The 25185-nt window shown below is 33.5% G+C and overlaps 2 protein-coding genes across 4 annotated transcripts in view; both read right to left on the bottom strand.

Annotated features, from left to right (window-relative positions):
* Positions 1-1046: 1046 nt before the first annotated feature.
* Positions 1047-15553, bottom strand: LOC148604213 (fucose-1-phosphate guanylyltransferase-like). Of its 2 annotated transcripts, none has more exons than XM_088548069.1 (3): positions 15437-15553; positions 5552-5725; positions 1047-5259 (listed from the first exon to the last, which is right to left on the bottom strand). In XM_088548069.1, the coding sequence occupies exons 1-3, from the start codon at positions 15498-15500 to the stop codon at positions 3707-3709; spliced, it is 1791 nt and encodes a 596-aa protein (XP_088404195.1). In that variant the 5' UTR covers positions 15501-15553; the 3' UTR covers positions 1047-3706. The 2 variants fall into 2 exon arrangements, with proteins under 2 accessions (XP_088404195.1, XP_088404196.1); XM_088548070.1 differs by lacking the exon at positions 15437-15553 and adding an exon at positions 15243-15426.
* A 5835-nt stretch (positions 15554-21388) lies between these two features.
* LOC148604214 (protein FRG1-like) overlaps positions 21389-25185 on the bottom strand; it is a 30387-nt gene continuing 26590 nt past the window's right edge. For both annotated transcript variants that reach the window (XM_088547648.1, XM_088547650.1), the window contains exons 8-9: positions 23970-24080; positions 21389-21753 (exon numbers count right to left, since the gene is read on the bottom strand). In XM_088547648.1, the coding sequence (XP_088403774.1) occupies positions 21717-21753; positions 23970-24080 (148 nt within the window). In that variant the 3' untranslated portion in view covers positions 21389-21716. The remainder of the gene's footprint in view (positions 21754-23969; positions 24081-25185) is intronic.

Genomic DNA, 25185 nt, shown 5'->3' on the forward strand with positions numbered 1-25185 from the left:
TCGCAAAGATTCTTTGATATGTCATTTGTAGTCCGACCATTGTCCTGACACTTTGCCCATTCATGAGATTAGACCAATACAATTGGGGGACTGAGTGCATAAAGATACAAGATTTAAAGTTGATCAACTGACATGTAATATTATACGTTTGGCTGACATTTGTCATCGAACTACACCACCCAATACTACACCACCTAATACTACACCACCCAATACGACACCACCCAATACGTGTTGTCTTTGATTAAATAGAGAGAAAAAAAACATGTCCAAAATCATCCTGTACTTGTAATTAACTATATGGAGTTCTGAATGTAACTTTTACAATTACAGTTTGCTAACGCAGTTGATAAATTCTCAAGGGTGCGAGTAAAAACTCATAACAAGATATACAATCTCGATATAGTAGTTAAAAATATTTTAAATGGACACACAAGTTTATCTGAAGCAAACATTTAGGATAAATATCTTGAAATTATTACAATAATTTTAGTCCTTTCTTTGTGACTACATATAATTACAGAGAGAAATTAACGCGCCAAAGGGCCTCTAGATCGGGGAAGTTAAAGTAAGGCTATGGTATGCCTTGTGTAAAAGACCAAAACTTGTCCACCTCTGATATCATACATGTATGCATATGAATTCAAAATTGACCGAGTTATTTATGTCTTAGCAGTGTTTTATTATAAATTCTTCCAAACAAATTATAGATAAAAGACTGCTAAACAAACGAATATACTTTAGTTGAACATTCTCTAAAAAATATACAAGAAAGCGATTTAACGACACACAATATTATGTAATTCTTTGCATGCATTTAACGGGAAATACATGTAATTGCCTTCTGTTACAGATCATCATTAACTCCACCCAAATCAATGAGTTACCATTCAGACATTTCTAAGGTATACAAATGATATATCTTGATCTGATGCACAGAGTGTTGACAGTAACTGGCTATTGTAGAGAAGTATCCAGAGAAAAATATACCATTTTGTAAGCCTGATGAAATTGATTAAAATGTGAAATGAACGTAACTACACGACTTTTATTATCGACTGTTTTATTAGCACCATTTACATATAACAAGATAAATAAAATCATAATAACAAAGACTCCCAAGAGTCTGATTTGTTCACCTTTTCAGATGCATTTTAATAAAGGGTAATCACTCTTGAAAGAAGTTGTATCATTTATACCTTCGTAAACGTTTTCCTTAGGACCATTTTATAAAATGAGATATTCATTCTCTCCTATATATGTAAGTTAAATTCTACAAAAAATAACATTTTATAGGCATTTCAAGAGCTTTATAAGGAGTTGAACTAGTGAATACTTTAGCATTAGCACCACAAGGGCACTAACTCTGGTAAGAATTTGAGATACAACTTTAACCAATGCGGTATAAATCCACCAAGTTGTTTCAAATGAGATGAATGATGGACACATGGTAGTACCTCAGCTGCATTTTATACAACAAAAACATGAAAAAGTTTTCCTTTTAACAATGAAACAAAAAAAAACACCCAAGTGAACTTAATGATAATGACACATTTACTTTAATCCAGACATTTGCCCTCTTTATAGTCATGTTATTTTAATAATACCTCCACTATAACATACATTGTATAACCTATTTTTTTTCTGCTGACAAAACTTATCGATGATTTGTTGAAGACGAATGGGTGTCCTTGAGCTGACAATATTCATCCGGATGGGGTTGTTAGTCTTTTGGACATACTAAACATATATATTTTTACAATCAGGACTATAAGACAAGAGGCTCTCAGGAGCCTGAATCACTCACCTGGTTAAATTTTTGCCTTTCAAGGCAATAACTCTTATATGGAGTCGTCTGACAACTTTCATCCCTGAAGACTTTTGTAGGCCTTATAAGAATAATTTCAGCAACTGAAAGTTTCATTCTGTCTATCATTGTTTTCAAGATATAGGCTGAAACCTGTAAAAAAAGTCATTTTCCTTTCCTCGTTTGTCTACCCCGGACTTGACTTTTATGAGCAACTCGGCGGGTGTTTCTAGAAAAGCAGAGGACGCTTACCCTACCGATGCACCTGGTCCATGCTCCCAGTTTTTAGTGGACTCCGAGTTGCTCATTTGCTTTTGTTACTTTGTATATATGATTTTAGTTACTGATGTTCTTTGTTGTGTAGGTCTGTTTTCCATGTCGGGTCTTTGTCCCTGGATTGCATTCTTTTGATTACTGCTATAACCTTGGTTCCCTTGATTACGTTTTCACCTCTCAATGGCAATAACCCTTACATGGAGTCGTCTGACAACTTTGATCCCTGGAGACTTTTGTAGGCCTCAAAATAAGGATATTTCAGCAATTGAAAGATATTGGCCAAGCCTAATGGTTTTGGAGATATATGCAAAAAAACTACTGTACAACCCTATGTTCTATTTTTAGTAAAGGCTGCCATGTTTTTCAAACCGATCAAAAATCCAAGCGGTGATTTTGTTAAGGATACCCTATAAAACAAAAATACCAACTTGAATTCCGTATGGTAGTTTTTAAGGAGAAGATTTTTTAAAGTAATCACATCAAAAACAGCAAAGAAATGTCCAAAAATTATCCGGAACGTTTCAGTCCCCTGTCGTACTAGCTTCTCTCCTCAGCATCAGATGGCTGATTTTCAAAATACCTTATTTCGCACGAACTTATGGAACTAAAATTGTGAGAGAATGAATCGAAAAGGGTCTTATCACTTTAACCCTTTTTCCACCTACTCCATGCATGCTTTCATCCTGTGGTAGTGGCTATGTGCCTGATATTTTATAAAACATAGTAATTGGCTGTTAGTTTTGGAAAGGCTCCCCTGATTTATACTAAAACTCAGTAATATTTTTTTTTCATTATGTTACCATGGCTACTGGATTTTATAACAATAATCACTAAATTACTTATGAATGACTTGAACCTCCACACACCAAGGATTTCAAAAATATGCACTTTTTTATGACAAAACACTAGAAATTTCTGTGCAGACTGCCCCAAAATAGCTTCAATTCAACAAAATGAGACCAAATTTTCAGAAATGACCTAACTGTATTGTACTACCAAAGAATATCCTATAAAACAAAAATGCCAACTTTCATTGAATGCTGTAGAGTAGTTTTTGAGGAGAAGATTTTTTAAAGTAACATCATCAAAAACAGCAAAAAATTTCCAAAAAGGGCAATAACTCCAACATAGGTCAACAGATTTCCACTAAAATTTGACCACAGATAGATCTCATCATGCTGAATACTTTTAGCCAAGTCAAATTATGGTTGAACCTAACCGTTTTAGAGATATATGCAAAAATCTGCTGCCTGACCCCTATGTTCTATTTTTAGTAACAGCGGCCATGTTTTTTAACAGATAAAAAATTCAAACGGTCATTCTGTGAAGGATACTCTAAGCAACAACCATATTAAGTTTCATCCAAATCCATTCAGTAGTTTCAGAGGAGAAGATGTTTGAAGAAATTGTTAACGACGACGACGCCAAGTGATGGCAATAGCTCACATGGCTGACCGCCAGGTGAGCTAAAAAATGTCATTGAAACAAAAAGGTTATAAACAAAATAAATAGTTTTATCAAATGCCTGATATGTTGTAACATCGCTAACTTTCATGTTCATTGCATTTGATATAACAAAGTTTTCCCAAGAATATTAATCATGACCTAAATTCATAAATGTAGTTAACTACTTAGTATAGATTGATACAACTTGTTTCTGAACCCTAACATGGCCTTGTAGTCTTTGATATTCAGAACCTCTGATATAGAAACAAGCGGATAAATACTAAGATCTAATTCTTCATTTGATTCCGTCAGAATATGAGTTATGATGTCAAGAGAAAGCTTGAAAGACTGAGACATTGTATCAGAAACAGGGTAGATTGGAGCTACCCACAGACTGACAGACTCCAAACCATCTTGTACTAAAGCCTCTGGGCCAACATTACATAACGCCATGCTATCAGTAAGAGATCTCTGTAAAAAAATAACATTTTGAGGTAGACCTTGCTTTTTGAGATCATCAGCAACATGGAAGAAAATAGTGACATACTTTGTTGTTCTCTTGTGATTGACAGGTACAGTATGAAGAAACAGATTGCTAGGCACATCAAAAGATGACATTTTGTTCTCAAACTCACTACTTAGAATTAAACAGTTGCTTATGATAGTATTTTGACCTACATGTATTGGGAAATCACAATGAAAGAACTCGATCACAGAACCAGGGGAGATAACTGTATCAGATGTCATACATGAATGCATTACACATCCTTGGTTTGTGTCAGAAAATCTCATCTTCTTGATGTTGTCCTGATTATCTTTGTTTTCTGTCCAGGAATTGAAAATGTCCATTCCAAGACCAAGTTCCTCTTGGAATTGCTTATGGAAGCAGAAATGATGAGTTAGCTCCCTTGTGGTGCCAATATGGATGAATCTAGAGGCATTCATGACTAAGACAGAGATAGGAGTACCTTTCAGAAGATGGAATATTTTCTCCCTTGTTGGTATTAGATTTGGTGTAGGGTTACTAACATTTGGAATGTGTGATGTGTAGTCAATTGTTGCATTTGGTCCGAGAGCTTGAAGAAAATCACCATAAGCATCAATTTCACATGAAATTGGTGAATTTGCTTTAAAGAAATTTATCAATTTTTTAGCAACATCCATTCCAAAGAAAAAAGAGCTATCAGTGTAAGCAACATTGCCTTTGACTTTGATTCCACAGGGAAACTTCAGATCATTATTGTCCATCACTGCCTTTTTCTCATACATGACACTAGTTGCTGGTTTCTGGAGAACTTCAACACATTTGTAGTTCATAGTGTATTTAGTGGTATCAATTTTTTCTGCATTATCCATAACATACACTCCATGTTGAGTCCCTACCTGAACACTAGAAGGATGGGCTAGAGCAGTGAACCCATTTCCTTCAAACTTCCATGGCAATTCTTCTTCTCCGAGATCATAGACAAGAAAATCATCCGAACATGCTATAAATACACCAGATGGCATTTTTGGCAAGAATGGCCAATACATGGCAAGTTTAAAATCAAGCATCTGGTATATAGGATTTCCTGTAGGTATAGCCGAAAAAATTTTTCCTAGGATTGTAGCACTTGGCATTCTTTTACTCTGTCCTCCAGCATGTAGAAGTAAAACTCTCTTCTGAAACAAGGAATCACCATATTCAGTGTGTAGGAAATTGAGAGCTGTAAATGTTGATCCTCCATTCCCTGTAAAATAAGTGTAAGAACACTATGTTACTAGATACAGTTATCCAAAATTCATGATCAAAGATCAACAATTTATTTTTCGAAATTTTGTGCATGAAAATGAATTGCCACAAACTTTTACACATCTATAACCCATATGATACAGATTTAATATGACATTGATTATAGGATGTTCAGACCTACTGTAAAATTTCATTTTTTTTTAAATTCTTTACAAGAAGAAGTCCAAGACCAAATCAACTTTACAAAGCTGTTAAAACTAGTACCAAAAACAGAGACATTAAATACCAACCAATCTTTGGTCCAGGAGGATCTGACACTATATGCAATGGTAAATTCATAGGTAACTCATTTCTCTTTATCTTTTCATGGAGTTGTACATCAAACACATTTTTCTGCTCCTCATCGGCTGTTGTTATAACAACTAAGTCCCAAAACTTACAATGCCCACTGTCTTTGTCTTTTCCTAAAAGAAAAAAAATATGTATCAGATGGTTCAAAATATATACAGCAATAGGGCAGGGAAATAAGGTATTATGTACATATTACTTAATCAATAATATGTGTCCTTTATTTCAGCTACCGGTAAGCTGCAATTCAAACTGCCTACTTTCTATAATTTTTTTCAGATTTCTGTAATGGTGTTTATAGTCCATATACCATTTATGCATGTATCTTTGTATAATACCCATGTGTTCCTATACAATTTAATCAAAATCCGTGGAGCAGATCACAAATAGCTATAGATGCTAACAAAATATGAAGACAGACAAAAGAGCAGACAAGGAAATTACAAATTTCAGTGGAAATGACCAATGCCTAAGCAATACAAACTATGCACTTGACATAATCTTTTTCATAGATGTCATATTTCATACAAGTATTAATTTTGAAAAAAAAAGATATCATGAAGATGTTTCAACAAGCATCAAAAACATCACAGACAATTAGTGCTTGTGCTAATGAGACAGTTGTGGGAAATAATGAATGTAAGAAAATAACAAATACAAGTTTTACACTCATCCTACATTATTTTCCACTTTGGAGAGAAATTCATTATATCTTTCCAGTTGTTCCTCTGCAATCCATACAGGTACATGTATATGATATATAAGGAATTTTTCACTCACATAACAAATCTATAGTCTTCTTTAAGGACTGTTTAGGAACCTATTAATCTTTTGAAAATTAATAACTTAGAGTGGCCTTATGGAGTGATTTCTAATATGAGTGCAATACTACATCCATTGTACAATTTAGGTCTCTGAAAAAATCATATTTTATTTGCCATGTTGCTTTTACATTCATGTACTCTGGTACTTGTGATATAATGTTTCTGAATCACATGCAAGAGATTGGCTGTCTTCACAGCATCAAAGACTTAATACTGCTCATCCATAGAAATTTATATCAAGCTAAATGATGCTTTGAATTAATGTTCATTTAACATCAAGTGCATCTTAAATATTTAACCAAAGTGCTATACATATATGTACTATAATTATTCAAGCTAATTCAATTTTATTTAGTTAATCAAACAGAAACCATGCAACCAGCTATCATAATTATTAATGACTGACACCTGTGGTATTGTCATGATAATTAAATCACCTGTCTGCTAATTATGGTAGAGTTAAGACTGAATTGGTTTATTCCCCAAACTCTACTGGCAAAATAAACATGTAATTAAGGGGCCACCAAGAGGGGAAAAACCTGAAATAATCACTATAAAATGTGGGGGATACTAATATGAATTTAAAAAAAAAAAATCATTTATTGTAAAATTTTTCCTCAAATAAATAAGCATTACATTATCAATACAACAGACTGTAACTACAGTATATTGAATACACAATAATAGCACTTACACAAACAGTTCACACGATTACAGTTTGGTGTTCTTGTAGACTTTCAATTTTATAAAACCTAAATGCAAAATCTGGGAAGCAGAGTCAGCATATGCTGCACATTGTTGCAAATTCTCTAATCGAGGACTTACATTGTAGAAAAAAGAAACTTTTCAGTACCTGTTGATTTTGACGTGCAGTTTGGCGTAAAATACAGTTAGCGCAATCAATAGAAAAACATTTAATACTATTTACAATACAACATAAAATCATGCCTGCATTACAACAGACAAACATCTGAAAGTTGGTGTCCTGCAAAGAGAAAATTTGTCACGCTCTATATTTTTGCAATCATATTGAAATGATTTTGTGGTCTATCTGGCATTAAGATGTATCTGGACTGAAAACGATTACCACGTTATCAATGAATAACAGGACTTTCCACAAACTTTCTTTATCATTTTGTATGCAGATGACAATGTTGTTTTAGCAGAATTGACTGGCAAGCTCCAGATAGAATTAAATGAATTTTACGATTATTGTAAAACCTGGTATGGATTTCATTTTCCTTTCAACAATACTGTTATTATCATAATAATCATGATATTTCATAAATATATCTTAAACAAATTGCATTTTATTACATGTTTTTAATTGTATGTCAATATATCTCAAACAAATACTTTGACAGATTTTCTTTTTCAATTCAGCCTATAAAATGAATGTATGATATATTATAGATTTTTTGATAGATCTATTTACAGGTCAATTCAATAATATACCCCTTAAAAGTGTAACGTTTTTGATTACTTATCTAATTCAAAATAAGTCAAAATGCTGTACATATCTGTTTTCACAGAGTCTGGGGTGGTTCATTATTTATGACACATGTTAAAACTTTATTGTTCTAAATTAACCGAACTGCGAATTAAACCCAAAACCTAAGCAACAAACGCGTATACAAATCAAATCAACTAGGCCAGCACTCCACAGTATTGTAAAACTGCCTAATTTTTTTTTATCTTTTAATTCTTTTTACAAAGACTCATACATCACCACATGACTAAGGTGTAACCGAGTCTTCACAAGAGATCAAATTTAATGCAAAAAAGACTATACAAAATATCATATATACTCACCATCACTTTCACACACTCTCATTCAATTCAAGAACTTATTATTAACAATCTACTGCACTGTACACATTTAAATTCAACTAAATGAATAAAATCACACAATATATTCATTTGACTTGTTCATATATAAATATATTTGTAAAAGGTTAAGGAAAAAAATACTATAAACTTAGGTTATAACAGGGAAAATGATGTCAATAGGGGCCCATAATTGTTTGACTTTTTCCTCCTTGTAATTTTTCTGGCCTATATATAATTCAATATCATATAAGCTTCTAATTTTATGTTTTAACCCTAATAAGTTTGGAAGTCTCTCATCAAGTTTGCATTTAAATATATAGTTCTTTGTAACAGTCAATAGAAGATTCAATAAAACTCCTTCTTGGGGATCACCCAAAAGAAAAACATATTTTTTCAAAACCAAGCCTGTAAAAAACCTTTGCAGATAGTGATAAACATTTTGCAAAAAATTAAAGGTGATTGCACAATCAAAAAATAAATGTCCAACTTTTTCCTTTTCATTATTACAAAAAGAACATACATCACTATTTTTAATGTGAATTTTGTACAAAAATACATTTGTAGGAACAACTCTGTGTAAAAAATTATATTGGAAATTATTCAAATAAGCATTTCTACAACACTTCTTATTGAGTACAAAAAGTTTATTCCATTCTGGGATTTCAACCTTAAGTTCATTTTCCCACTTATAAAACTTTTCATTTGGGAGACAACTTTGCTGTTTAATAAGCTGTGTATAAATAAATTTTACTTTCTTGCAATGAACAACTCTATCTAAAAATTCATCATATGGCATAAAATTTTCTAGATTGATATCTTTAACTTAGAACTCTTATACATTTTTTAACATCAGAAGGTATAAAGCTAATCAAAGAAAAATATTTAACAAAGTTCTAGCTATTTGTCTTTTCTTTGATGTCTTGGAAAGGAAGAAAATTGTTTCTTGCTGCATTCATTATGTTACAAATGTATTTAATATTGGCATTCTCCCATCTCATGTAGTAAGGTATATCTTCTACTGATACATACATGTAGTAAGGTGTATCCTCTACTGATACATACATGTAGTAAGGTGTATCCTCTACTGATACATACATGTAGTAAGGTAAATCTTCTACTGATACATACATGTAGTAAGGTAAATCTTCTACTGATACATACATGTAGTAAGGTGTATCCTCTACTGATACATACATGTAGTAAGGTGTATCCTCTACTGATACATACATGTAGTAAGGTAAATCTTCTACTGATACATACATGTAGTAAGGTGTATCTTCTACTGATACATACATGTAGTAAGGTGTATCCTCTACTGATACATACATGTAGTAAGGTAAATCTTCTACTGATACATAGTTCAAAATATCAATTGACAAACATCATTAGATTTAAGAATTGGTTCGGAAAAACTTTAAGCACAAATCACATCCCTCCAAAAAGGGTTTTTGATATAATCTTTAACTTGGAGAAGTTTCTCTTTATTAAGAGAAAATACTCGTAAACCACCAATATGTTTCAGTGATAAATTCAATAATTGCTGCCAATCCCCATTTTCATGAAGGACAATTCTTCTCACCCATCCCATTTTTAGATAAATAATAAAAGATGGCAAATAAACCATTTGCAATCCTCCATATGGTATGTCTGCTAAAAGTGTTTTGCGCTTAATTTTTTCTGTTTTTCCATCCCAAATAAAAAAAAAACAGTTTATCTAATTCATTAATAAAATTCTGATTAATATCGGGTAAAGTAATTAATAAATGAATCAGTTTTAGCCAGGCCAAACTTTTAACCACAATGACTTTTCCTTGAAGAGTAAGCTTCCTGTGTTGCCAGCTTTTTAATAGTCTAGAAATCTCCAACACTTTTTTCTTAAAATTTAAATTGACCATAGAGGTCAAATCTAGTGAAAAGTCAATACCTAAATATCTAAAATTTGAAACTGACCAATCAAGCTGCTCATCGTGGGCATATAATATCCTTTGAATATTTCTTATATCCAACCCACAGTACTTTGGTTTTACTACTATTCATTTTCTAACCAGAGGCACCATGAAAGTCTCTTAAACATGATAAGGTTTCTTTAAGAGATGATTCTTTTCCATCTATCAATAAAAACGTATCATCTGCATATTGACTTACAATAGGCCCTCCCCTTTTAAAGCTAACCCCTTTGATATGAGGGCTATTTTTAAGCTTAAAAGCAAGTAATTCTACTCCAAATATAAAAAGATAAGGAGACAGTGGATCATCTTGGCGACAGCCTCTACTTAAATTGAATAAAGAAGATAAGTGTCCATTGTTTATGACACAGCACTTAGATCTATTATACAATGTATCAAACCATCGGCAAATAGATTCTCCAAAATCAAAACTCTGTAAAGCAGATTTTAGAAACTCCCATTCAATAGAATCAAAAGCCTTCTCAAAATCAATAAGTAATAATAAGTCCTCCTCATTATTTTCCTCCAGATAATGCATCAAGTCACAGAGAAGGCGAGTATTTTCACCAATAAAACGATTAGGCACAAAACCTTTCTGAGAGTCACTAATAATAGAAGAAAGAACCTTTTTGAGCCTAAATGCAATAGCAGATGATGCAATCTTAATGTCTGTGTTCAATAAACTTATTAGCCTCCAGTTTTAATGTATCGCCTGTCTTTTTCTTCCTTTGGAATACAGGTGATAATGCTTTGGCATTGAAAATCAGAAAAACATCCAGAAGAGTACCCATAAAATAAAAATATAAATAAGAAGGGTCCTATATCTTTCCAAAAAAAGTTATAAAAATCAACAGTAAAACCCTCAGAGCCTGGGCTCTTTCCATTTTACATCTGTTTCAAAGCTTCAGTGCATATTTTGAAAGTAAGTTCCCCTTCACATGAAGATTTTTCTTCATCATATAACTTGCTATCATGTTAAAAAAAAACTGTTAATATTTGAACCACTGTCACCATTTGATGAATACAGACTTTCATAGAACCTCTTTTGTTGAAATAAGAACTGCCAAATTTTGGTTTTGTAATCTGATACTTTGTATCATCTATCACTTTAAAAAACTGTCAAGCATCTGTAAATCTATATATCTAGAAATTGCTCAACCCAAGGCCTTCAGAATGCAGTAAAAAATTTCTGGAAAAAAATTACCCACAACAAATAGGGTTACCATAGGAACCATGCAAAAATATGCGAAAATTTGCAAAAAAGCTGATAAAATCAGGTTTAAAAAATATCAAATTTCCGGCAAATATCTTAAATTCTTATTTCATGCCCTGAACTGTCAAAACTTTTTCCTTGGAAAACCCCTTCCTCATATGGGCACAGCCGGTTAGATTTTTAGCTATTTCACTTTGTGATCCACTTATCAAATTTAGCATTAGGCATGAGACCACAATTTAATTTTCAAGTGCATTTCAATATACACATTTGAGCAGATTAAAAAAATTCCACCGGCGCAAACTGAATAAAACTTTTCTGGCCTAAAGTTATGTAAAAACAGGATTTTATACATAAATTGTTGAAAATTTTATCATCATTTTCTGAATTCATGCGGCCAATGCACTTTTAGACCATGTATAGGGGTACACATATGAAAAATCATTTTATGATGCTGACAATGACTTAAATTTATCAACTTAAAACATAAAGAGGTCTACACATATCAAATGTACATTGAAAACAATAAGAAGTGGTTTCAAAGCTAAAACTGTCACTCCAGATCAATTTAAACCAGACCTGTACAGAGCTTGTTCAAGTGCGATTATGTCCAATATTAAAAGTTAGCCTTTATTTGGGTTTTTTTGAATGATAAAAAAACTGAAACAAATGTAAAATAATGTAAGGTTCTAAGCTTATTATGTACATAAGCAGGCAGTCAGCTGTATTTTTCCAGTTTTTCTACAAAAAATTTCATTTTTGAAACCTTATAGTTTATGCAGAACTCTAAAATTAGGTGTTTCTGAGACATCACAAGGTATATACATGTAGTGACTTATATTAGATGCATAAATATCAATGGAATGAATATGTGAGGTTTTTTTCACATTATTTATATTATTTACTAGCAAATACAAAAGATTCAGACCAATAAAACACATATCTGTGGTTTTGTAGATCCTAAGACAAGGCTGTGAAAACCCCTGATTTTGCCACATTTCATCGACAAGGTTCATAAAAATAACACTAAATTGTCAGATTTCTGCCTAAATCTTGTTCATAAAGTATGTTTTTTGTTGATTTGATGTTCCTAGTGTATAGTTAGAGGAGAAAAACTCAAAACTGTACCATATTTTCCCCACTGGTCTATATTTCATACCTAGCACCCTAGCAAAAGTGCAATTTCAATGGAAAATCCCATAGAAACCATATTTTTTTATTTTAATTTTTGGAAAATAGAGAATAAAGGGCCAAAATCTTACTATTTCATGTAGATTTACTGAATTCTTGAAAGTAAACACCAAATTACCCCCAGCAAATACTAGCAAATAAAATTTCTGATACCCAGGCAACCCCCTTATTAGGCATGAGACCGCAATTAATTTTCAAGTGCATTTCAATATACACATTTGAGCAGGTTAAAAAAGTTCCACAGGCGCAAACTGAATAAAACTTCTCTGGCCTAAAGTTATGTACAAACAGGATTTTATACATCAATTGTAGAAAATTTTACCATCATTTTCTGAAATTAATACAGTGGATTCCGCTTAATTGCATAGCCTATTTGCCAGTAAAAATTATGCAAATAACCGGGCTATTCTTATAACCGAAATTACGATTTTACCGGAAGTGTGAGTTCAGGTCAGACGACGACACTGTGGATCAACCAGGGATATCACTGTTCAACATTTCTGATCTGGCATTTAATTGTTATAGACCTTCTCAATGTATTGTTCTTTTATCAATAAATAATAATATATATTGTGTTTGTCTTGTTTATTGACCTTCTTTACGTTGTGTGTATTTATAAGTAAAACCATGTGTTTCTCATCTATAAATAGTCAAGTAATTTCCTGACTTTTCTATGAAAGAAAATCCCATATTTCATATTTCAGCCAGGATTCAGTGTAATATTCATCAATGTTTGCAGTTTGTGGGCTTTTGAAATGGTCTGTGTGTTTTTATTCCTCTGTTCAATCACCATTGTACACTGCTAGTTGTGTATTATACCTGTCATTGACCTTGATATATTCCTACAAAGTGTGGATAGTATGGGGAACCTTAGGGTAGTTGAATTTCATTAGACATTGTACTGAATGAATGATGACTTTTAATTTTCGGTTGATATTTATGCCTAGTAACCCAAGCTCACTAAAAACTGTTCAGCTCATTAAAGAAAATTAAATTTACATTGATAATCATTTGTAGTTGGAAGAATTTAAATAGGGACAAAAAAATACCCCAAGCCGCATCATAAGATGATGTTTGGCATGTTGTCAAAAGTCATTGTTCACCTAGGTGCTTGTTTATTTTAATGTAATTAGAAATCATTTAAATTGTCTTTTATGTCCATTATGTTTTTAATCCACTATTAACACCTCCTGATGATAAATATAGTTTTACAACAATAAATATGATTGACATATTTATGACCCAAAGGCTTAAAATAGAATTTGGGGAACCCTGTCTTTACCTGGATGAGGCAAAATTCTCTATGCAATAAACCGAAATGCACCTGCAAGGCCTATGCAAATAAGCGATTTTTTCCCTAATAGAATAATAGGAAATGGTTTTGTGCAGGAGAAAATTATGCTAATAACCGAAATATGCAATAAAGCGATATGCGATTACGTGGAGTCGACTGTACATATAATTCGGATGTGGGGTAAACCTGACAAATGAACTGAGTTAAAAGTCCTAAATTTTAACCTTCTTCCACTGAACCAAATCACAACTTTTAGTCGGAATTGATTAATGAAAAAAAATCCCATGTAATTTTAACCTATTTTCTACCAATTAGAGGCAAAACTTCTGCAAATAAGTTTCCAGTAAAAATATGAAAAATGTGGAAGGTACCCACTACCAAAGTTGGAACTATATTCGTATACAACAAAAACCAAGGTGAATTAATTGTGTTCTCGTACCAGCATGGTAAAAAATTTACTTACTTTCACTTTCACAATGAACTCAAAATGTCATTGAAAAAAAGCCCCTTCAACATTGAAAATATATGAAACATTGCAAAATACTTCTAAAAGTCCCCTTTTTCAGAAAATGTTTTATCAACAATAGATTCTTCAGTTTTAATCACTATAGCAACCACTAGTTTTCATTAATGTCATTTTTCATCCCTAGCCAAAAGTGTGAAACTAAACTAAACTGTAGAGTGCTTGGTAACCACGTGGCTTTAACCCAACTTCTTGGAGCACCTAGATCCTGGGACACCTAGTTCCCGAAAACCTAGTTTCTAAGTCACCTAGTCTCTAATCAAATTGCTCCCAAGTCACCTAAACTTGGAACATCTAGTTTCCGAGACACCTAGTATTAAAAAAACTTTGCTTCAACAAAGCTCACAGGTAGTTACAATCCACCTGTTTAAGGGACTGCAACCATTCTCCTACCTAGAGAAATTACAGTATGGAACAACCCGGTTGCTTGCAACTATCCTAAAAGCTTTTTGAAACTCTTTGCTTAAAAACCACAAGTTTAAAATTAAACAGGAATTAGTTTCTATAACTGCTACTTCTGGACTTCTCAAGTCTTCCACGTATACCTCGTCAAATGCACCAAGAAACTGAGAATGGGATGACTTCCAATGATGTTTCTGACTCTAAACTAAACAAATGGATAACGCATGATATATTTGAGCATTTTAATAATCTGCAAATGATTTCTAATAAATTAACTGCATTTTTGTTACAAAAGGACCCCTTATTGGCCTTAAGCAATCCACTCTCCTTAATTGTTTTTTTTTTTTTTTGCAAGGAGACATTTGGGGAACAAATCCACTTTAAGAATAGGAACAAACAAAAAAATTTACCTTCCCATTTTTATTGACAAATTGTCCAAATTGGAGCATCAGTGTTGGAAACAAATGAATGACGCTCAAACTAAGAATCCATCTGTCCAGGTTACTTATTATAATTGACCTGTTGCCCATACACAGAACATAGTGAAGTTTTGAAGGAAAAAGTTCGGGTATGTGAATGTACATTTATATGAGTAGATATAAACCTCGAATGGCAGAATAGTCATCAAGAACTTTCTTCATAAAACGGGTAATTTCAGGATCTCCCATTTCCGTCAGCTGCTGTTTTCCCAGAAGAGTTATCGGTCCTCAGATTATTTTTTCCATCAAATTCGTCCCTTTTTCATTTCATCCCCAGAAAACTAGGGTAGTTGAGAAATTCATTCATACTGTCACCCTTTTGTGTGTGTGGTGTATTTTTTAGCCTCAGTTTTTATGTTTTATTTTGTTTTTATATATTTTTATATCTTGTAAGTATAGGTTGTCACTGGTTCTTTTTTTTTCATGTAATCATATAGGCAAAGGAGACCTTACAAAAAGTTCAAAAGAAACTAATTGACTATTTTAGTTCAAAAGAAACTGGTCCCGTACGGTTCGGGTGTCAAAAGAATAGGCCCGCAGCAGCGCTAAGCTTGTCGTAAAAGGCAACTAAATAATGCCCAGAACACTGGCCGGGGACTGGGGCGCTCTGCCCACAGAGCAACTGGGTTTGTGTGCCCAGGTGGTGGAATGGGGGCACCCCTGGCGTGTAACATGCTGGTGCCGTCGTCAGGCTATAGGAGAGTTCTTCGTGATGTCATCACTTTCCTGTGATTTGGTTTTGGTTGGCATGGGGCATTAACTTTAAATCATCATAACTTTTTCGTTTTTTTTAAGATAATTGAAAAATTCTTTTGGTTCCCCACACTGCCGATACAACTCTTAATATCCATGTGATTTTTAAATAAATATTCAGTAATTAGACAATTTGAGCATATTTTTAAAAAAAATAAGTTTATTTGAAAATAGAGGTTTACATATAAATATCATTTCAAATTTATTTTCCAAGTGAAAATGTTGTAAATTCACATACAAAATATGAATTCTTTTATCTAAATGAAACATTTTACAGAACCAAAATTGGATATAAAATAACAAAGCTATAAAGTTTTGAAAATTGGGATTCTAATCATGAAATTGTTAACTGTTTATTTAGTTGTTAATTTGCCAACCAATTTGACACTTAATGATATGCAAATTAGTGAATATAACATCACTAATGAGATTGGAGAACTCTCCTATAATACAGAAAACCTGACCGCAAACCATAGTAGTGCACCGTGTTGGGAAAGATGCCACGTTCCTTGCACGTTACAGATCGAGCCCTGCTGTCATACACGATATGAGTAGGAACCTTTGCGCTCCGCCACAGGAGGCCAAATTGTCCGACCCTACCGATCCCTACCTATTTCTAGGGCAAAATTTGTCGACACTATACAAAAAAAACCAAACAAACAAACAAGCAAAAACAAACAAACAAACAAACAGAGAAACATTTTTTTCTAAAATGCAAATCTCTCGAAGATCAAAGAGATAATACTATCAACATGTCTTTTTTGAATTATTGATTTCCTCTTTCATATCAAACTGTTTGAACGTTAGACAGAGACTACAATAGTTACATACATAATTATTAATGGTATTATAATGTTTAACCATGTTCATTGTATATATGTCTAACAGTTATCTGTATTGTGTCTTGACCATTATATAGTTGACGGGTTTGTGCCAATAAAGTGTATTTAGTATTCAGTATAGCTAGAGGAATCTAGATTCTACCAGTAATTAGAGGAGATATATTCCTACGATAAAGATTAAATGGGGAAAAGGCACACACAACAAAGAACATGGAATGTAACAAAAATAACTGCTGAGTTGCCCACGCTTGCGGTAAATAAAAAATGAAAGGAAAACTATGACAATGTAAACAAATCGGTTCTCATGGCGCAGATGGATAAACCAAAAACGACCCACGAGTTCATGATGACGACCATAAAACCTTTGAAGTAATATCTTTAATCTTGTAGCAAAGTAACCCTATACAGAACGTATGAGTGGTGATATGAAAATTCCATTCGCAGGTGCTGAAGGGACATTGTCACAGATGGAAGGAAAGTTGACGATATGAAACGAGAAGTCAACGCGTTTGTCGTGTAGATAAGTCATAATATAAAACAGAAGATGTAGTGTGATTGCCAGTGAGACAGTCATCCACCAACTTAAGCCAAGCAACGAACTAGTAAACTTCTACAGGTCCCCACGTGGTAATCAATGAGTGCAAAACCTACACCATAAAGCAAGCTGTAAAAGGCCCCAAAATAAATGAAGTTAAACTATTCATATAAAGACGAAAATCTACCTAATCTATAGTAAAAACGTAAAGCGAATACCACTCAAAAAAAAAAAACGACAACTACTGGACTACAGATTTCTTGCTTGGAACTGGCACATAAAGTCCGAGGCGGGGTTAAACATGTTTGTGAGCGCTTAACCCTCCCCAAACCTTAAACAGTGGTGAAAAAAAAAGACAACAATATAACGAACTATACAAAACTGTTAAATTCGGATTTAAGTCTTGAGATCAAAACAATTTCAACAGACTGTAGTGAAAAGTGAAAATTTATCATAAATAATATCTTAATACATTAACATAATAACGCGAGATTCGTTAATCTCGAACTTAGTAAAAGAACATTATACTATTAAACGCAACTGGCATACTAGAAAAGTTGTTCCTTTACCATTTCGCCGTGTGAGATATTTTTCTTCATATTCTATTACCCTGAGGTATACTGAATGGGAAGCAATCTCGTTTGTCGTATAGTTGGATCATGAGTTTTTCATTTCCATCGATCTCTTGAAGTACATGTACTAGTTGGTCAAGATATGATGCAGACTTCATAGTGGCTGTAGTGTTCATTATCTTAAGTTCTTTTTGGGGTAGGTGCATGCAATGTATTTATCCCAGAAACCAGAATACGTCATCTATATAGGGGAAACTGAAATCAAATTCTGGATCAGCTATAATATCAGTCATTTAAGGCTAGAAACCACTAATTCCACTTCCCATAGGCTTCTATGCAAATTTCACAATATTCAATAGCTTCTCTGGACTTTACCTTAACTTTAACATGCAGAGGACTATATATCAGCATGATTCTACATATGTCAGCTCACAATCCTCAGAATGGCATGTGGGGTTAGCAGACTTGCAGTGCAGTACTGGTCACCGGAAGTGAATTGTCTATAAATAGCATGGGAAATCCCAGTGTTTTCACAATATAGGGGTATATTTAGAAATCATTATGGAGATTAGGCTTCACATCAAAAGAAGCAAAATGCACCTATAAAATGTACAGAAATGTGTTTCCTTTCAGAAACTGTTTAAATTATAAGATGAGAACTTTTTCACAGCACTATGAGGAACAGGGATAATTTCTGCGTAGGACTATTTTGGCGTAGGTTCCAAATGCTCATTGGTTGAATTGGTGGTCTGTAACCTATAAGCGTGAACGAATAGGTCAGCGACTAGCGTAGCACAATTTATTCCTACTGGAATACCGACGATATGTTGAAAAACACGTCCACCACACTAGATGAAGATTTTGTCAGTAAAAAAATTCCAGAATTTGACATCTTCTTCATCATATTAATATGATGATTTAAATTGTATTTTTACAAAGTATTGAGATTTATTTTAAGTCCTAACTATCTCTGCATTTAGGTGCTTAGCTGTGCATATATGTTCTCTTTCATTTCTTGACCAACTACACAGCTGCTCCAGCAGTAAACATATGTGTAAAGTATTGACGTTTTGATTTTTTCAATCAAACTTCTTCTTTATTCATGGGTACTATGGTTTTCTAAATACTGAAGAGTTTTACTCACATGCCTTTGCAAAATAGTATAAGACGAAATATATAGTGCTTAATTAAATAAGGGGTTAATGTTTATTTTAGTAGCTTACTAAAGATTTTTTATTTGATTTTTTCAAGAGCTAAATAAATAAAGAAGCTTGGCTGAGCACAGCATGATACAACCCCAGTGGTCAAACCCTGTACAGTTGTTGCAAGTGTCCACGGACACAATATTAATTTTTGACACACCTAAGCATAAGGACTTACAATCCATTAGGACACAACTGGTTTATACACAATATAGCACAAAACTTTAATGTAAAAGTTTCAAAATCGGACAAAAAATTTTAGAAGTTGATTTTTAGTGCATGGTTCCTTGACTCCTTTTAACTTAAAACCACAAGAGGAATCTGAAATCTGATTGGATTTTCATAAAGTATCCAAATAAAAATTCAAATTTGGACCAAAAGTAAATATTATTCAAGTTATTGTCTGGACATCAGGAAAATGCATTGTTTTGCCCCTACTTTCTGAAAAGTTCAAGTATCAATCAAAGTCAGAAAATTGTGGTATAGAATATTGTAGAATATTATTATTGAAATTTCTTACGAGTTATATTATCTTTATGACTATTATCTAAACACACAAAACACAATGTTAAATAGAAATGAGGCTTCTAGGGTTATATAAAAATGAAATTTCTGAAGTCTGTTAAAGCAAAATGCAGATGTCCAAGAAACACCCGGCCATCACTTGGCATCTGTTTGTCAAGTTGTCAAAACTCTCACACTACTGCACTAATTAGAACAAAACTGTGTATTAATGTTCCTTAGGGTATTTCCTGCCCAAAACTGATGCGTTTTTTTTTTATCTGAAGACAAACATGGTCACTGTTACTAGAAATAGAAAATACGGGTCAGAGAGCTGTTTTTCACACTGCTAGTTCTTAAGGTATTCTGCCTATCTGAGTTATTGCCCTTTTCATATGTATTTTTGCTGTTTTAAATGATATTACTTTTAAAAATAGTTTCTCAGAAACTAATGGACAGAACTCAATGAAAGTTCGTATAATTTTTTTTCGGGGTAACCTGCACAAAATAACAGTTGGTAATTTTTCATACATGGCCACTGTTATTTGAAATAGAACATAGGGGTCAGGCATAACTTTTTGGATGAATTAAACCCTTCTGTTTAGCCAAAATCTTATATGGGGGATAGTGTTCAGTATGAAGATCTTTCTGTGGTCAAATTTTCGTGAAAATCATTTATCCATGTTCAATGATATTGAAGTTAATGCCTTTTTTGGATGTTTTTTTTTTGTTATTTTAGATGTTATTGCTAGCAAATATCTTCTCCTGTGAAACAAAACTACAGGACATAATTCAATGAAAGGTGATTTGATTGTTCCTAAGGTGAAGTGTTGGGATTTTTCATCCATTAAAAAATCATGGCTGCTTATAAAAAATAGAATAAAGCTTTTCAAGCTAGGTGAGCGATTCAGGTCCTTAAGAGCCTCAAGTTTCTGATGATGACACTACTTTTCAATAGACCCTTTAGTGGCAAATTTATGAGCATGCTCAATCTTCATTTCTGCAAGGTACAGCTTGGGTAGAACAAGAATTTTCCTCACAGAAGTGTATTTTGAGCATGCTTCAGGCATGCTCAATGACTACCCCACTTTTGCACAAAAGGGGCTATAGATAGTACTTCCATAACAAGAGGTAAGGCCATTCATAAGTCAATTTCTTGGTTTCAAGGTCATTTGCATGTAAATCAATAAGGCTTTTCTTTTAAGTACTGTATTGCCACAAAAAAAAATTACCAGGTACTTTTTAAATACTGGTTGCTCACAGCAACAATAAAAACCCACACTATGTCATGCTAAAAATATTCCTACTCAACCATTTCTGCTAAACTAAATTTTGAAGTAAACAGGAAGTAGATAATGGAGGAACAGTGAGGATGATGTAACAGAGTGGGTGTATAACAGTGAGGATGATGTAACAGAGTGGGTGTATAACAGTGAGGATGATGTAACAGAGTGGGTGTATAACACTGAGGATGATGTAACAAAGTGGGTGTATAAAAGTGAGGATGTGTGCAGAGTGTGGTTTTGCTTTTGCTTTATGCAGGTCCTGAGAACCAAAAATCTACATTTGACCTCACTGAATGAAAAATTCTATGTATATATGGTTGTGCACTGTAACTATTGGAATGTTAAAAATAAACTTGACACATAGTTATAACAAAAGTGTTCCACTATTAAAAAAACATTATTTTTAATTGTAAAAATATAAAGACAAATTTAATCAAATAATTTTTTAAACACAGATAATTATTTGACTTAAAGTCTTGTATGAGAAAATCATCATCTTGGTCTTTCTTCCATATGCCATTAGATATTTGCTTTTAAAATTATTAATATAAAAATGACAATCAAGGTCCCATAGAGGTTCAAATTACACGACAAAAAAGTCATTGTTTAAAAACCAGAGGTGTAAGCACTGAAATGGCTCTTGATGACGTCAGCACAGGAAAGATAAACAAATCCTTAAACTGTCAGGCTTAATCTACAACTGAACACCATTTTTCATTTGCAGTATCGATCTGCTTTCATCTTTTCTCTCCTGAAAAAAAAAATCAACTGTAAATGTAATAAACTGCTTCAAACTTGAAGGTAGATGACACTGATATGTTTATGCATGCAGCATTTTATTTTAAGCATCATGCAAATTTGTATGAAAATATGTATAAGTATTATAGGTGCAATTTGATTGAGTCAACTTATTGATACCTTAGATTTTAAAATTGGTAGAGCCAAGAGGAGATAGAAGAAGGCTGTTTGGCTTGAGTTCAGAAGATAGGAATGTTAATGGTTGGCTTTAGTTCAGAAGATAGGGACATGCCTAAATAGCTGGAGTTCAGAAGATAGGGAGATGACTGATTTGCTTGAGTTCAGAAGATAGGGAGGTGTCTGATTAGCTTGAGTTCAGAAGTTAGGGAGGTGATTGATTGGCTGGAGTCCAGAATGTATAGAGGTGACTGATTGGCTTAAGCTCAGAAGCCAGGGAGATGACTGGCTGGAGTTCAGAAGATAGGGATATGACTGGTTGGCTTAAGTTCAGAAGATAGGGAGATGACTGATTGCCTTGAGTTCAGAAGGTAGGGAGATGACTTGTTGGCTGGATTTCAGAAGATAGGGAGATGACTGATTGGCTTGAGTTCAGAAGATAGGGAGATGACTGATTGGCTGGAGTTTAGATGACAGGGAGATAACTGGTTGGCTTATGTTAAGAAGACAGGGAGAAGACTGATTGGCTTGAGTTCAGAAAATAGAGATGACTGGTTGGCTTGAGTTCAGAAGATAAGGATATGAATAGTTGGCTTCAGTTCAGAAGGTAGAAAGAAGGCTAGTTAACTTGAGTTTAGAAGAAAGGGAGATGGCTGGTTGACTTGAGTTCAGAAGATAGGAAGACAGATGGGTGGCTTGAGTTCAGAAGATATGAAGATTGCTGGGTGACTTGAGTTCAGAAGATAGGAAGATTGCTGGGTGACTAGAGTTCAGAAGATAGGAAGACAGCTGGGTGGCTTGATTTCAGAAGATATGAAGATTGCTGGTTGGTTTGAGTTCAGAAGATAGGAAGATTGCTGGGTGACTTGAGTTCAGAAGATAGAAAGACAGCTGGGTGGCTTGAGTTCAGAAGATATGAAGATTGCTGGGTGACTTGAGTTCAGAAGATAGGAAGATTGCTGGGTGACTAGAGTTCAGAAGATAGGAAGACAGCTGGGTGGCTTGATTTCAGAAGATATGAAGATTGCTGGTTGGTTTGAGTTCAGAAGATAGGAAGATTGCTGGGTGACTTGAGTTCAGAAGATAGAAAGACAGCTGGGTGGCTTGAGTTCAGAAGATAGGAAGATTGCTGGGTGACTTGAGTTCAGAAGATAGGAAGACAGTTGGGTGGCTTGAGTTCAGAAGATATGAAGATTGCTGGTTGGTTTGAGTTCAGAAGATAAAAAGATTGCTGGTTGGCTTGAGTTCAGAAGATAAAAAGATTGCTGGTTGGTTTGAGTTCAGAAGATAAAAAGATTGCTGGTTGGCTTGAGTTCAGAAGATAGGAAGATGACTGATTGGCTTGAGTTCAGAAGATAGGAAGATTGCTGGTTGGTTTGAGTTCAGAAGATAGGAAGATTGTTGGGTGACTTGAGTTCAGAAAATAGGAAGATTGCTGGGTGGCTTGATTTCAGAAGATAGGAAGATGACTGAATGGCTTGAGTTCAGAAGATAGGAAGAAGACTGGCTGGCTTTAGTTCAGAAGATAGGAAGATTGCAGGGTGGCTTGAGTTCAGAAGATAGGAAGAAATCTGGTTGGCTTGAGTTCAGAAGATAGGAAGAAAGCTGGTTGACTTCACTTTAGAATAATAGGTCTGGTTGGGATGTGTGATTGTTGATTGTTTTAACTACATGTAGTATTTTCTAGTGCAGTACAAATATGGCATTTTAGCAAAGTATGACTTGTTATATGATATCGATGGCTGAACTAAAGACATTAAAATCTTGATCTGAGACATCTCAACTGAAGTTACCATAAAATCAAAGATCAATTAGCATCAGGCTCCAGAGCCACTAACTATAAATTTCCTTAAGTTTGGGAATATTCTTTACAGTTTGTGCCATCACAAAATCCCAAGACTTTAAATGGCATTATAGTAGTAGCTAAGAATATTCTCTGACTTTTAATTAATAATTTTCAAGTTTTGTGGTTCAGAATCCTGGTTCTTCAACTATTAAATTATCAACCATAAAAAGAAGTGAACTTCAAGACCTATCTATTGAAGTACATACCTGTCCAGCATACACTCATGTAGCACTCCATCTTTCCTGGCTTTCTTTAGATTACTGACTTCTTCCTTACTTATCTTCAGCTTCCTGTCCTGGAAACTTTGGAACTTTTTGCTGAATGAAAGAAACATACAAGTAAACACAAACACCAGTCAGCATTGACCTTACTTCAATTTCACAAATTCTTTGGCATTTGTGCATTTAGTATGAAAAACAATAGCATTCAAAGTGCTAATTACAGAAGTTGTTGTAATAGTTCTTAGGTATCAATTTTACGGGTATCATCCTTTTGCACCAATTTGATAAATTAAAAAATTGTAGTTAAATGCGCAAATTTTTTTTCTGTTTGGTCCTTTTCCACCAGAAACAGACTATCTTTCTGTGCCAAATACAAATAAGGAAATTAAATATCAAAAAGGTAAAAATCTAAAATAAAACGATCATAAAATAAAGAAATGAGTTAGAAATGAAATAAATTAAAGGATAAGAAGATTAAAGATATCTGCATGCTTCATTGAAATAACTTTTTTTCACATAAACTCCACCAGGGAAAGCTGTCCGTTCCAAGCCCAGAAAAAGGAGGAGTCTTTATATCTACATTTTTTAACTACATATATATTATATTTCTTATATTTTATAATTATACTTGCCAAAGAGATGAACAACCAATTATAAAGAGATTTTTAAAAAATGGTGAATAACATAAAATGACCACACTACGTATCTAATGTAGCACTAGAACAATATCAAATAGAAATTTACCTTATTCTGGTGCAACAGAATCATTAATTTATTGGAGCAATTTAACTATGAAAATCCAAGAGCAAACAGGCACAAAAGCATTACTGGCGCAAAAGGCCTCTTTTTGGCACAAAAAGAAAATGCCCATTTCTTCAATCCTTTTAAGGATGTTTCAATCTTCAAAAAAGAGGCGAGTTAATACACCAGCACTCTATCCATTTGATGTTCAAAGTTTAATATCTTAAAAAAATGAAGTAAAATGAAAGGAAGCTTTTTTACTATGAGGATAAATATTGTACAAAAAAAAAAAAACATATTAAAATCCATAGAAGTATTTCTGAGTTACAAGAATTGTATCAAATGTGTCAGATGGCATTTATGGTTAAACCAAAGATGTCACTTTAAAGGTGTACTAAATACGGGTTATCTCGTTTTATGATAGACTACAAAATACCTAACATTATTACACTACAAAAGA

The sequence above is a fragment of the Perna viridis genome, chromosome 10 (genome assembly GCF_037379345.1).
Source record: "Perna viridis isolate PV_CMFRI_1.1 ecotype Kerala chromosome 10, ASM3737934v1, whole genome shotgun sequence".
In the NCBI taxonomy this organism is placed as follows: domain Eukaryota; kingdom Metazoa; phylum Mollusca; class Bivalvia; order Mytilida; family Mytilidae; genus Perna; species Perna viridis.